This window comes from Phocoena phocoena, chromosome 20 (genome assembly GCF_963924675.1).
Source record: "Phocoena phocoena chromosome 20, mPhoPho1.1, whole genome shotgun sequence".
Classification (NCBI taxonomy): Eukaryota; Metazoa; Chordata; class Mammalia; order Artiodactyla; family Phocoenidae; genus Phocoena; species Phocoena phocoena.
In genome coordinates this window covers 42102340-42117361 of record NC_089238.1, presented here as the reverse complement: position 1 = coordinate 42117361, position 15022 = coordinate 42102340, and the positions used below count along the sequence as shown (strand labels likewise).

The following is a 15022-nucleotide window of genomic DNA, read 5'->3' as shown; positions in this document are numbered from 1 at the left end:
GTTCAGTCACCTAAAATGGAAAGGAAGAATAGAGGTGACAAGAAATAAAGCTCACGTTTATCAAGTTTATAAAAGAAGAAATCTTGTTAAAATATTTTTCAAGTTAATACACAACAACCATTCTTCCAGTTGGCAGTTTAACTAGTGTCAAAAAGAGACGTGTTCTATTGTCTATTAATTGTACCTTACTTTAACTTGAAATTATCACTGATCTGCTAGATGTGTGTATGTGTGTGCTTTAGAGAAAGGGTTTCAAATCAACCACTTAAGTAGTCTATTACTAGTGTAAAATAAATTTCACTGAATATCCTTATACCATAGGAATAGCTATATTGCTCAAAAACACGTAATCCTGATATACAGCATAATTATTTTAGAATTGTCTGTCATCATACATTTATTGAGTGTCTCTATGCCCAGCACAGTGAAATATATAGCTTAAAAAGGGGGGCAGGGGTTGGGGGACTGCTGCTGTCAGTTTTTAAAGACAGTATATATAACAAAATAATTGTAGATTATCAAAAAATTAAAATAGGGACACAGAGAGAGTGGTAGCAGATATCAGATTCCTCTACTTTGATCTAATGGAGAAAAAAAAAAAAAGCCACAATAAGAATTCAAATTTAAATGAAAGAGATTTCCAATCTCAAGGTAGGATATAATACCACCTGGCACGTAATATACCTGATAGAGATATATAAAACAAATGAATATGACTATAATCAAATTCAACTTAAAGTTTAAGCAGAATCCCAAAGAAGTCTCTTTTCCTTACACAGATACGCAGATCTCAATATGCTTTGAGACCAAAGAGATCCAGCATTTTACTTCATTGGATATTGAAAGAAAACGACCTTTGGCTTTCTAACCTGCCATTTCATTCATGGCGTCAACAGTGGATGGCAGCAACATGGAAATGTATGCTGGATATTTGGATGGTTTAAATATTATGTACAATCAATAGCTTATAACCAGTGAAAATAATAAGAACATAATTCAGCATAAGTGTCTAAGATACAAAATAAGCAGAGAAAGTGCTTAAGTCTACAGGTCTTCCCTGAAAGCTTCAAATATGTTTAACTCTTTGAGTAAGTAGGGCTTTTAATAGATTTTGCATAGCAGCTTACAAGATAATTTGAATTAAAAATATGGATATAAATTAAACAAGGAGACCTGGAGGTTCTCTCAAAATTAAAAAAATCCATTATAACCTTTTCTCAAAAGTGGACACACTTTTGTCCATCAAAACCATTTACAATGAAATGTGTTTTTTCTAGGAGAAACATAGTCTTGTCCAGATTCCACACAGTTTAAATTTTTTTTAAAGAGTAAATTTTGGTTTATTAGCTAAGTGCATTTAATCGGCTGAAAAAAGCTTTGTTACCATTCTGTTAGGAGGATAAATTAAGAAAATAATCAGTAACAACTTTAATCATTTGTTGGTTAGAGTGATTTTTCCACTTATAAAAATATAATAAATAATTTGATCCCTCCTGCATGCAATAATTTTCAATAACAAACTTTGTGAGAGTACAGATGATAAAAACAAGCACTATCAGACTTTAGCTAGCCTAAAAAGTGCTAAAACATGGCTTTAAAATAGGTGAATGACATTTAGAGTAGTATTTTTGATTCCTGTACATGTCCCAATATTTAATCTGAAACTCTACTAGGTAGCTGAGTTTATAGTTACAACTACCTAATAAATACTGTATAAACATACATTAAAGTATTTCTTCATATAAAATATTAGATACTAATTTCCAGGTAAGATTTGTTTGAAGACTTCAGGAAAGGACTCACCTTTTCCAGAAAAAGTATAATTGAGCCTTTTCTTCCTTTCCTTTTTTTTTTTTTTTTCCCCGGGGGGAGAGGGAGCAGAGACGTTTTAGAGAATGAGGAGGAAGAATTTTCACACACCAATTGGCTGCTCGTAGGCGTCTGTGTGGAATGTGGAGAAGACGTCTAAGCCCCGGTTCCCGAGGGCACGAGGAGTGTCCATCGGAATGAGGGGGCACTACTATGCAGCTCCTTTCCATTCTACACATGGAAGCCCACCACATTCTCAACAATTTTCCTATTTCAAAATGAAAAAGAAGTGAAAAGTCAGCTGTTCTATAAAAGATGTGAAATATCAAAAATGCCCCTCTTCAGTTATCACTTGAAAATAATTTGCCACATTCTGGCGTCTTAATACAAAATACCTATTTATCAAGGCTGTCCCATTCATAAAAAGCACTTCATTTGTGGTTTGAAAATCCCACAAACACAATTAAAGAACAACCTGGTCACCCATGATTGGAAAGCTGCTGAAGTATGTTAAACAAGCAGCTGAAGGGCTCTTGCTCTTGGGGCGCTAGTGGTCAAAGGAAACCCTCCATACACTTTCATTTCACATCAAGACTCAAAAAATACTAGAAACCTATGGATCTTGGTGCTATGACAGCTAAAGCTTGAGCAAAATGAGCCGAAATGCACACAATGCTTACCTCTCCTGCCCACGTTTTAATCATACCTTTTAACAGATCTTTTTCATAGAAGGAATGAGCAGCGTGGCTCAGAAGTTCTCCCAGAAAATATTCTCAGTGGCTTAGCCTTTCATACTAACACAGAAAATCTCACCAAATGGCTTTGCTGCAAAAGTCTGTAACTGCATTGTTCGACTTCTCAGATTAATAATACTCTCACTGCCAAAAGTGTCTAAGCTCCCTTATCTGAGGGTATTGTGTGTTGAAATTCTGCTTCCAGAAACCATAGCTGGATCTTCAAGATTCTTTCTTCTCTGATTTGCAAACGTATCCCAGATGGAACCAAACTTAGATTTATGAATTTTCAAAACATAAAAAAGCTCTTAAAAGATATATTCTAGTCTAGATTTCAATTTCCAGTTTTAAGTAGATCAGACTTTGGGGACTGGAGCTGGGGGAAGAACTCATTTATGGGGCAGAGGGAAGACAATGAGGTTACAATGTCCAACTAGAACTCTCTCTGCTCATGAGTCTGCTCTTTTATATGTCCCACCTATAGGTCAGTCTGCACTCAAACCAAATAGCTCTTGCTTTGCAAATAGTGCATTTGTGGGTTTTTGGTGTTTTTTTCTTTTTCATCTTTGGACTGCTACGCTTCTCCACCCTCCATAGTGCTCACGTCCTCTTATGGCATTCCTGATAACTCTAGTAAATGAGAACTATTCCTAGAACTTTCTTCAGAGAGCAGAGAGAACATCAAAGTCAGTGTTACCTTTTCTTTAAGATCTGGGGACTGTGCTAACCTTGACATTTTACATAGCTATTATACTATTTTAAATGTTTTCAGATATATACTCCTTCATAGTTAGGAAAAAGAAGCTGAGTTCTCCAGTACCACAAAATCAGCAATCTTACTGCTGCTCTGTCCTAATGATGATATCTGACAACGCTTAGCAAAGCCCAGGTAGCTGTTCCATGGTCTCATCACCCTGCCCATTGCAGGATGCATCACTGAGCCAGCACTGAATTACAGTTGCTGACGGATGCCACTCTGCTGCCACAGAGGGAGAGGGCCAGGGCCAGGATCCTGCATGGGCTCACACAGCTCAAAGCAATGTGCCATGATGTTTGTGCTAAAGAGCGAGCTGGCTTCACTGACAAAGTGTACTCTTTTAACAAGCTGGCTCTCCAGGATTTGTCTTCCTTAAAGAGATCTGCCAACTAAAAAAGATAACGCCCTAAGGAAACCCACCTCAAAAATTATTCTTCAATATTAGATAGATGGTCTCCCTGGAATGGCAGTGATATCCAGTCATTCAAACTAATAAAGCTCCACTAACCCTAACCAAAGGCACATTTGGTAAGCAATAAAAAATGGCTTAGGCTAAAATGAGGATTTTCTTTTAAAATAAATCTTATCCCCTGGCTCCTACCAAAGATAAAATCAGAAAATCCTAAAAGAAGCAAAACTTTTCTTTCAAAGCAGTGGTTTCCAACTTGTTTTTCAAGTTGGTCACTACTAGAAAGGGAGTGGAAGGCAAGGTAAATCAAATCTTGCAAGTTCTAAGTCTTAAAGTTAGCACTTATGAGTGGCAAAGCTTGTGATGCAGTGGGAGGTGATGGCCAGGGTGGGATGCAGGGAGAGCCATGACAGATGAAGAACCCTTTGGTGATGCAATTCAAGGACTTCCTAGGGTAGAAGGAGTAAGTGAAGACAGTAAAATCCAACAAAATGTATAAACTATACGGAGTGACCAAGAAGCACGGGCTGCTGCAAACTAGCACCTGGTTAGAGATAGTTGTCCTAAGCAAAAGATCAAGGCTAAGCCTGAAACAAATTCTATTGGAAGAAGAAGAAAAGAAAAAAAAAGAAACTATTAGATGTTTGATTATGTCCAAAAAGAAAAAGAATGAGCCACCCTTCTTATCAAGGGAAATAAACCTAATTACTTAGAAACCACATTATGAAACTAGACAATAAATCAACAGCCTTATTTTGGAGCTTACTAGAGTCCTAGAATTTCTGGCAAGGTAGCTTGAAAAAGGCAAGCTCTTCTTTAAACATGATTACAGTTCAGCAGTGATTTGTATGTAGGTCCTTGTCAAGGCACTGTGCTGGAGGAGAGAGCAAAGAGCTTTCTTTTTGTGCTTTTTTTTTTTTTTTGAGGTGGAAATACTTCTTGTGACATTCAAGGCTCTTTACTGATTTTTTTGCTGCTCATACAAGCAGTCCCATGCGAGTGACTTTGGCCGACAAGAATGTGTGCAACACAAATACTATCGGCTTCGGACAGGAGTGCAGGTCCATGGTCTGTGGAGAAAGGACATTAATTATCACTGCTATATACAGATGCTTTAATAAACAAACATGCAAAATAAACAAATTTGGACATGATGTTCTACTTTTTAAAAAGAACTTGGATAATGGATGTGCCAGATTTATGGCAACTCTTCGGAACTTAAAGCCGCAAATGGAAGTGTACTCTGAAGTAAGGTTATTCTATGTCAAAATTAAACACCAGTGTGAAATTTCACATCCACAATTAGGACACTATTGGTGGTATACTAGATTTCACCATGCCACATAGGAAGATGTAAAGGAAAGAGGAATATCCTATATGGAAACCACTGACTGTAAGTATATTTCCCAGGGGGAATCACAGTAAATTCAGCTGAAGTGTGACCATCTATGTGTATGATTTTTGATACCCCTTATCGGTTTGTGGTGGGAATGACAACCCTTGAAGCTAGTTGGGAGGGCTAGTTATACCTTTCTAAGCACAGGTCTCTAATTTGGACAGCTGACATCAGATGAACAGGCTTTTGAAGTCCATGGCTATCCATAGTTTCCTAAAGGTTCATCATTTAAAATAAGATTTCTAGGGCTTCCCTGGTGGCGCAGTGGTTGAGAGTCCGCCTGCCAATGCAGGGGACATGGGTTCGTGCCCCGGTCCGGGAAGATCCCACATGCCGCGGAGCGCCTAGGACCGTGAGCCATGGCCGCTGAGCCCGCGCGTCCAGAGCCTGTGCTCCGCAACGGAAGAGGCCGCAACAGTGAGAGGCCCGCGTACCACAAAAAAATAATAATAATAAAAATAAAATAAAATAAAATAAGATTTCTAGCCACAGTTTTCTCATTTGGAGTTTGAACTTCATTATCCCTAAGATCTGTTTCAGTTCTAAAATTTCAAGATTCTGTTTTTCAAATTTACACCTATCGTGACTGTGTCAATGGACATAAGATTTCATGTATAAGACAAGACTTGAACTACTGGCTCAATACTGATAAGAGAGAAAAGGCATGACTTTGACTTCTTTATCATGATTTCTGATTTCTAAAGTACACCTGACACACTTCTCTAGTTCTCCAAGGGGACTCATGAATTCCTTTTGATATTTCCTTTAAAGGACAAGGAAGTCAAAAAAGATGATGGCGGGCTTCCCTGGTGGTGCAGTGGTTGAGAGTCCGCCTGCCGATGCAGGGGACATGGGTTCGTGCCCCGGTCCGGGAAGATCCCACATGCCGCAGAGCGGCTGGGCCCGTGAGCCATGGCCACTGAGCCTGCGCGTCCGGAGCCTGTGCTCCGCAACGAGAGAGGCCACAACAGTGAGAGGCCCGCATACTGCAAAAAAAAAAAAAAGATGATGGCTGTATGTACATATCTCCATATCTTTTTTTTCCGATCAGCAGAATTTCTGTAGCAACTGTCACTTTATTACTTTTAACTCTTATCCTAACAAATTGCTGATAATATCAATGGATAGAATTCATTTATTAAAGTTTGCCAGGTTTAGTATTTTGTATCTTATATTTGTTAAAAGCCTGTTTCTTAAAATGGCTATTTATTTTTTCTTTCTAAAATTCAAACAAAACTTTTAAAAAAGGGAATGAGTTCCTAATGTGGGAAAAAAAACAGTGAAACCCCAAAACCAAACCCATGCATCTTTGAAAACTGAAGAAGAATTTCCTGGCTCCAAATGGAATATCAGTCTGTAAGCCCATAATTTTCTATAGAAGAGGTAAGAAGCAATAGGAAGAAAGAGAATACCTATTAGAATAAACATGTTTTTCAGAAACACACTTACCAGTTCTCCCTCAGGACCACCAAAATCCAGATACAAATTTCTGATGCCATCATCAGCAGACATTTTCAGCCTTTCGAAGGGGTAGCGGTACAATATGCTGCTGGAACCTCCATTTTCCCTGGAGATAGTGAACCCATTTTCATAGTGGACAGTGAGTCTTACCTCTTGGCCATTTAATGTGCAGCCTATTGAAGACAAGAAAAAACATCATTAATAAAGTTACTACTTCAGTTAGAAAGTGATAAAGGCTTCTCCTGACTTCTAAAAAGGGAAAAGAATCTTCTTGAGAATGTGTGATACTTAACCTATTTGGAACATCCTGAAGTGAGTCTTGTTTTGGTCACTCAAGTCAACATCTTGTTTGAGATGAGGAAGAATTTCCATAACTTTCCTTGACATCTGATCTGATTCAGTTCAATTCAGTGAGTACCAAGTGAATACTTGTGCTGACAGTAGGCTGTATATGGTACCGGAAAAGTAAGAGGTATGGTCCCTGCTCTCAACACCTCACAAACGACAGGCATAGACATGAAATCCCTAACTGCTTAAGGTAGATGGTATAGAACATGACTGAACACCAAACTGAATAAGGCCAAAGTCAAGGAAAGGTTTCCTGGAGATGGACTTGAGAAAGGCCCTAAAAAATGGTCACACTTGATAGGTAGTGAGAAGTAAGAATAAGGTTTCAAGTGGGCAAGAAGGAGGAACAACCAAAGGAGAAACAGCACCTTTCAGGGCAGTAACATGGATTGGCTGGTATTTGAGAAGTCACACTGTCAGTCCTATCAAAGATAAAATTCAGAAGATATATCTGAATTGATGGGACCAAAAAAACCGATCATCAAGACTGGCAAATGTCTTCTGTCAAGACTGGTGAAGTCCCTGTTTCACTAACACTTGAGCGGTTTTGTTGTCAGTACAGAGGCTACAAGTGAAAGGCCCTCTGCGACAAGGGAATTAACATAGTCCTCTGAGAGCTGAGTTTACAATCACCTAAAGGACCAGAGTTGAGTGAGGCTTGGTCACTGTGAACAGGAAGAATGGCTCCCAAACAAGCAAGTCCTCATACTCAGACCAATGTATCCTTGTGCTGGACATGAAAAACACTCAATTAGTCAAGGCAGCTGGCATGTTCAAGAAATAAGGAAAAGGAATAATAAATATTGGCAGTGTCCCTTTCCAGCACTACTCGAATAGGAGAGTTTTGAACAGTGAACTTTGAATATTAATTACCTTCAGAAAAGGAACCTGGTCGGGGGGGACATGGATAAAATTAACTACCTGTGGAAGTAATCTAATGCAATAATCTCTAAATGACTGGCTGAGGGGTTTGGAAGGAGAACAAAAAGATCCCAATCAAGGCAACCAGGGTACAGTTTTCAAGAGAATTTTATTCTATTAATATCCCTGAAGCTATAACTTAGTAGGGTATTGAGGTCTGATGACAAGAGACGGGTCAGTTCTAGTCTAGAAAAGAAATGCTCAAAGAATGAGGTCCACCCAAGTCCTTACAGCACTGGCTGGAGAAGGTTCAATGCAGGCAGGGGAGGATTTCTGCCTGCAGGTGTGTCCCTAGTGGAGTGAGATCTGGCCAATCAAAGGCAGCCAGCAAAGGCAAGCCATTAATCCTCAACAAGCTTTTTGTATAAGAGATTTCTTAAATGTTCTGCTTAGGATTGTTTCCCCTCAGGAGGGAAGGAAAGGAAAGGAAAGGACAGCAAATGTCAGTGTCTGTGTGTGTTACTTTAAAAAAACAGAATACTGTTTAAGATTACCTCAACCTTGAAAAGGAGAAGTAAAGGTCATACTGAGTATGTTTAGGTTTAGAACTCAGTTTGTTGAAAACTTATAATACCAGATAATTTTGAATGAGAATATGAACTGGCCATAAAAATGTTGTGCCTAATAGTCTTAGTTAAATGGCTTCTCCCTGAATAGTAATAAAACAGTTGAGGCAATGTGATTGCCTCACCCTCAGAGGGTCTCAGGAGTAATGAACCAAAGAGAAATAAGCCTCTGACTCTGATTTTAATGGGGGCAGTGGGGGAGGGAGGGGGAGGGAGGGAGAGAGAGAGAGAGAGAGAGAGAGAGAGAGAGAGAGAGAGAAGGAGAGAGAGAGACAGGCACCTATGAGAAGTGGCCCTATTCTGATGGGACAGAATCTGGGCCTCATTAACAAAGCTCTGAGCTCGTCCAGGCTGCTTATTATAACCATTCTGATGTCTTTTTAAAAAAAATAAATTTATTTATTTATTTATTATTTTTGGCTGTGTTGGGTCTTTGTTGCTGTGCGTAGGCTTTCACTAGTTGCAGCGAGCGGGGGCTACTCTTTGTTGCAGTGTGAGGGCTTCTCATTGTGGTGGCTTCTCTTGTAGAGCATGGGCTCTAGGCACGCAGGCTTCAGTAGTTGTGGCACACGGGCTCAGTAGTTGTGGCTCGTGGGCTCTAGAGCGCAGGCTCAGTAGTTGTGGCACACGGGCTTAGCTGTTCCGCGGCATGTGGGATCTTCCCGGTCCAGGGATCGAACCTGTGTCCCCTGCATTGGCAGGCGGATTCTTAACCACTGTGCCACCAGGGAAGTCCCCATCCTGATGTCTTGATTCAACTAAAATCCTTTTGGAGGACTATAAATCCATTATCCACCTCAATTTAGAGATAAGGAGTGGTAAGAAATTTTTTTTTTTGGCTACGCCTCATGTCATGCACGATATTAGTTCCCAGACCAGGGATCGAACCTGCGCCCCCTGCAGTGGGAGCACAGAGTCCTAACCACTGGACCACCAGGGAATTCCCAATGGTAAGAAATTTAATATACTAATTTTATTGACAGGGTAGTTATTAGAAATATTAAAAGACACACAACAGCAGCATTCAAGGACATCAAATATTGAAGTTTAAAAGAGAGGAAGAAACTACAGTTTTTGAGGTAATCAAGGGAGGGAGATAAACAGTCAGCACTCAGAAGTGGGTGCTTTGTGCTCTTTGTGTCGGGTACATCGTGGATTGATGGTGGGCAGAGCTGAAGATAAGGGAAGCAACCTCATGAGCCTGGACTCAGAATAATCTGAAAACATACATGAAGACTAACTGTCCAGTGGAATTGTGAATTATGTTTTAGTTTTTTTGGTTTGTTTGTTCATTAATTCATTATTCATATTAAAAAAAATTCTCTGCTCTCATAAGGCAGCAGAGAAGACAGACAGGTAATCACAACCAATCTATACTGGAAAAAAAATGGTTTTGAGGACTTATTATGTGTCAGACACTGTGTTAGGTGCAGGGAGATACAGAGCTGAACAAAAGATGGTTCCTGTTTAGACAAGTGAGAAAGAAAAGGAAATATGGATACAGCAGAATGAAGTAAGTGCTATAATAGAGAAATGGACAAAATACTGTGGGAGGATAGAGGAGGGGGAAGTAGATAAACTCTGGGGAATTGGAAAAGGCTTAATAGAGGTACTATTTCAGTTCGGTTTAATACAAAGTACTTTGTTGGGTATGTACTGTACACAATAATTAGTTATCATGAATTTTAACTCATCTAAAAATGAAAATAATAAACTTTCAGGGTTTTTCAGAAAAATTTATTACCAAGTAATATGCAAAACAGCCAACCTCATGTCTTCTCTAATTCCTCTCACCCCAAGACCTTCAATACCCACCCACAATCTGGGGTAGGGGTCAGGAACAAAGTGATGATCAGGGGTGGGGTGGGAGACAGCAGAGGAGCAAGGCCTATAAAACCACATAAAGCCAGGAATCTCGAGTTTCCCCCATGTACTCATCCAAGCTCAGGCATTCTAAACAAAGTTCACTGATGAGACCTTATACGATGAATAAGCTGCACTTGAAAATTCTCTGACTTCACCTTTAAGGTTTCAATTATTGTACCCATTAATTTTTTAAATAATAGCTTTATTGAACTGTATGGTATCACTTATATGTGGAATCTAAAACATACAACAAACTAGTGAATATAACAAAAAAAGAAGCAGACTCACAGATACAGAGAACAAACTAGTGGTTACCGAGGTGCAGGGGGGCCACATAGGGGTCGGGGGGTGGCAGGCACAAACTACTGGGTGTAAGATGGGCCCAAGGATATACTGTCCAACATGGGGAATATAGCCAATATTTTGTAATAATTGTAAATGGAAAGTAACTTTTAAAATTGTATAAATTTTTTTGAAGTTAAAATAAACAGACTCTTGGGAGAGCATGGGGGAGGAAGACTGAGTGAGGCATTGAGGGGAACCCTAGAAACAGATGGAGGCAGAGGATGGAGGTTCAGAAGAAGAGGAGGAGACAGAGGGAGACTGCAGGAGTTAAGCCCCAAGGAGGGCTATGTTCCACTTCGCTTGGAAGAAGACCCAGGAGGACCACGGGTGAGCTCACAGCGTACCCAAGGACTGTCAGAAATGAAGGGGCTGCTGCATAGTGACCCCACGGACCTCACCGAAACCCAGGACAGATGACAACGGTCACTGTCACGCCTGACAGTTATTTCTGTGTGCTTCCTGACAAGCCTGTGACAACTTGAGGGTAGTGAGTAGCTATTCTATTTAAAATGTTCATTAAACTGAATTCACTGAATTTTTTCCCTTTTCTCCCTCAAAATGTAGAATGTCACATGGTATTTTTAAAAAAAGCTTTATTGACACATAATTCACATACCCTACAATTTACCCATTTCAAGTATAAAACTCAATGGTTTTTAGTGTATTCAGAGTCGTACACACTCATTTATTTTTAATACATAGTTTTGACTGCTTAATCGTATAAACGATTCTGGACTCAGTCTTCGCAGAGAGTCGCCGCGGTTTCCTGCTTCAACAGTGCTTGAACGGAACCCAGCGCTCGACCCCCGCTCCGGCCGGCCGCTCAGCGCCAGCCCTCGCCACCACCTCACTGCGCCCTCCGGCCGCCCCAAGGTCCCCGCCGCCGCCTCTCCTCCGCCGCCCGCCATAACGACCGCGTCCCCCTCGTAGGTGCGCCAGAACTACCACCAGGGCTCGAAGGCTGCCATCAGCCGCCAGATGGACCTGGAGCTCTACGCCTCCTATGTCTACCTGTCCGTGTCATACTATTTTGACCGCGATGATGTGGCTTTGAAGAACTTTGCCAAATACTTTCTTCACCAGTCTCGTGAGGAGAGGGAACATGCTGAGAAACTGATGAAGCTGCAGAACCAACGGGGTGGTGGAATCTTCCTTCAGGATATCAAGAAACCAGACCGTGATGACTGGGAGAATGGGCTGAATGCAATGCAACGTGCGCTACACTTGGAAAAAAGTGTGAATCTGTCACTACCGGAACTGCACAAACTGGCCACTGACAAAAATGACCCCCATTTGTGTGACTTCATTGAGACTCATTACCTGAATGAGGAGGTGAAATCCATTAAAGAATTGGGTGACCACGTAACCAACTTGCGCAAGATGGGGGCCCCCGAATCTGGCATGGCAGAGTATCTCTCTGACAAGCACACCCTGGGAAACAGTGATAATGAGAGCTAAGCCTTAGGCTGGCTTCCTGTAGCCACGGGGATGACTTCCCTGCATCAAGGCAGTGCATGCATGTTTGGGTTACCTTTACCTTTTCTGTAAGTTGTACCAAAACATCTACAAGTTCTTTCCTTAGTACCATTCCTTCAAATAAAGTAATTTGGTACCCCCCCAAATAATAATAATATAAACTATTCTGTTTTTCATTTGAAAATCTAGAGTAGTGGTTCTCAACCCATTATGTTCCAAAAAACCTTTGGACGTTTTAATGCCCTAGCCTACTGAATTAAAGTCTATGGAGGAAGCAGAAACTAACACACCATTGTAAAGCAATTATACTCCAATAAAGATGTTAAAAAAAATAAGATAAAATAAAATCTATGGAGGTAGACCTTAGGTATTGATATTATTAAAAAACTCTCCAGGCTATTTCACAGTGCAGTTGAGGTTGAGAACTACCAATCGAGAGCATTAATGCCTGTTTGGGGGGTACAATTCTAGATGATTAGGCTGACCTTATTTAATTGGGTAAATATAAGACACTGGGATTGGGAAAAGAGGGCCAATCTTTGGGCCCCAGCACAATCCATTATTTTCAGCCCTAGACTTCCCAGGAAATCCTCAAACTAAAATTCTAATATTTTTTCCAGCTTCTCAGTAATATTATATTATAAAATTCTTTATAATGACGGTTTTGGTGTATGGGACTAATCAATGGTTCATTAGGCAAAAAAATAAAAAATTGCTTTTCAGGTTATAGAAGTATGATACAACTTTAATAATTCAAACAACATAAAAGTAGCCTGCAATTGCACTTGGTGTTAGGGATCGAGTAAAAGCCGGGGGTGTCTTTGGCACAAATTACTCAGGAATAAAAGGCAATGCCCACTTCAACAGCTAAGATATGGGTGTACATCTCCACCCAATTCCTCCTCTCCTCCCTCTGTCCCTCTTCCTGGCTAAGACCAATCCCTCCACCTGTGTTTTGGATCCCATCCACTGGGATCCCAGAAACTGTCCAAGGTTGATTATTCCTTCTTCCTTTTGCATTTTCAACACCTCCCTCTAAGTCAGGTCCCTTCCATTAACTTTTTTAGATGTTCAGGTCTCTCTCATTATTATAAGAAATGCCACTACTCAACTCTTTACCTTCTTCTTTCTACCACTCCCCTCCCCTCCTCTTCACAGCAAAATGTCTTAAAAGAGCTGTCTACACTCAGTTTACCCATGGTTCACCTTCCATTCAACCCTCAGCCCTCTGCAAGCTGCCAGTGCCATCACACCCCTAAGCGTCTCTCTCCAAGGGCAGCAATTATTTCCATGCACCTAAATCTGACCCACGTCTTTAGCTCTTGTCTTGATACTTGTAGGACTCATTGTTGGCTGTCTACCCATATTTTATTTCTCCATTATTCCTTTACAGCCAAACTCCAATTTTATTCAGGTTTCTAGTCTCTCCTAATGTGTTTCAGGGAAGGACAACCTCAACTTCAAGGGAAGATAGCCTCTGGGCCAGTCAGAGCATAGCTTTCTCCTGGTGACTGCCATTGGTCCAGGGTGTGCATATGAACCTATGACTGGGAAGAGAAGACCCACACCCCCCCGCTTTACGCTTGCTCTCTCTCTTCTATCTAAAACACATTTCTTAAATGTTTAATCTAATTTTAGAGGGCATTTTCTCTTAATTCCAGCCTAAACCATCCAACTGATACATTTAACCCTACTGGCTATTCCTCTCCTTGAAATCCTCTTCCTTAGGCTTCCATGACACTTACTGTCCTCACCTGCCCTGGTTTTCCTTCTACTGCTCTGGCTACTACTTCACAATCTGCTAAGTGGCAGGGACATTGGCTTTTTCAGACCATGGGGATATTGTTGAGTGTAATTACGTATATTAAAGATAACTTTCTTTAAGTAGTTCCCTAATGGTAAAAAATTTAATAAAGCTAAGAGGAAGAAAAGGCTCATTAACTAATAATAAATAATAATAAATCTCATTGTTACACCAAGATGAATACTGGTAAATACAATCTATGTTTTCTACTTTGTGTCTTTTAAAATGAGAGACTGCTAGTGATTACCAGTGTATCATGAAGAACAAAGATGCTAATGTTAGGACTTTCCTTGTGGTCCAGTGGTTAAGAATCCGCCTTCCAATGCAGGGGACACAGGTTCGATCCCTGGTGGGGGAACTAAGATCCCACATGCCGTGGGGCAACTAAGCCCCGGCGCCACAACTACTAAGCCCACACACTCTGGAGCCTGTGTGCCACAACTAGAGAGAAGCCTGCATGCTGCAATGAAAGATCCTCCATGCTGCAACTAAGACCCGATGCAGCTAAAAATTAATTAATTAATTAATTTTAAAAAAAGGACTCTAATGTCAAAGTAAGTCTATGCTACAAGTCCTGTTTCTGCTGCTCTGGGGCCAGTTACTTGGTAGGAGGGCTCTGGGGGCTCCAATGTTTCCAGTAAGACCCTTTAGCGGCTGCAGAGCTGTGTCACCCTGGGCTCCTCTGGGCCTTCCAGAACAACCCAGAAGAGAGTGGGTTTTGCAGGGTGGGCTTTGAGTGGGCTGCCCAGGATGCTCTCAAAGAAAGGCTGAGGTAGCATTCTCTGTTACTGCATGGAAAAGCCAGCCCATCAAGTATAATTAGTGGGCTAATCACACTCAAGGGTTATAAAAGAAGAACATGACGCTGTGTTCCTTTCTTATAGCTATTTGGTCAAAGGCATGAAGCAGGTCTTATTTGTTTCTATTTCTCTCATCACAAAGCATAGCACTTTGTAGACAATTAAACACTAAGCATTTGTTGATTTAATGAGTTAAGAGAAACTGATAATGTATATGTCCTCCAGGAGTTTAATTTGCCCATAAGAATAAGTCATTTAAGAGGAGGAAATGCAGGGGCTTAAGACACTGCATTTTGAAAGGATTCCAGTTCACGTTCCAGCCACACTAAC

The 15022-nt window shown here is 40.6% G+C and overlaps 1 protein-coding gene and 1 pseudogene across 1 annotated transcript in view; one reads left to right on the top strand and one right to left on the bottom strand.

The window, feature by feature from the left end:
• Positions 1 to 4686: 4686 nt before the first annotated feature.
• Positions 4687 to 15022, bottom strand: part of SNTB2 (syntrophin beta 2) — a 91468-nt gene continuing 81132 nt past the window's right edge. Inside the window, exons 6-7 of the mRNA XM_065898389.1 lie at positions 6555 to 6739; positions 4687 to 4779 (exon numbers count right to left, since the gene is read on the bottom strand). Of these exons, the coding sequence (XP_065754461.1) occupies positions 4687 to 4779; positions 6555 to 6739 (278 nt within the window). The remainder of the gene's footprint in view (positions 4780 to 6554; positions 6740 to 15022) is intronic.
• LOC136140825 (ferritin heavy chain pseudogene) lies at positions 10834 to 12070 on the top strand (annotated as a pseudogene).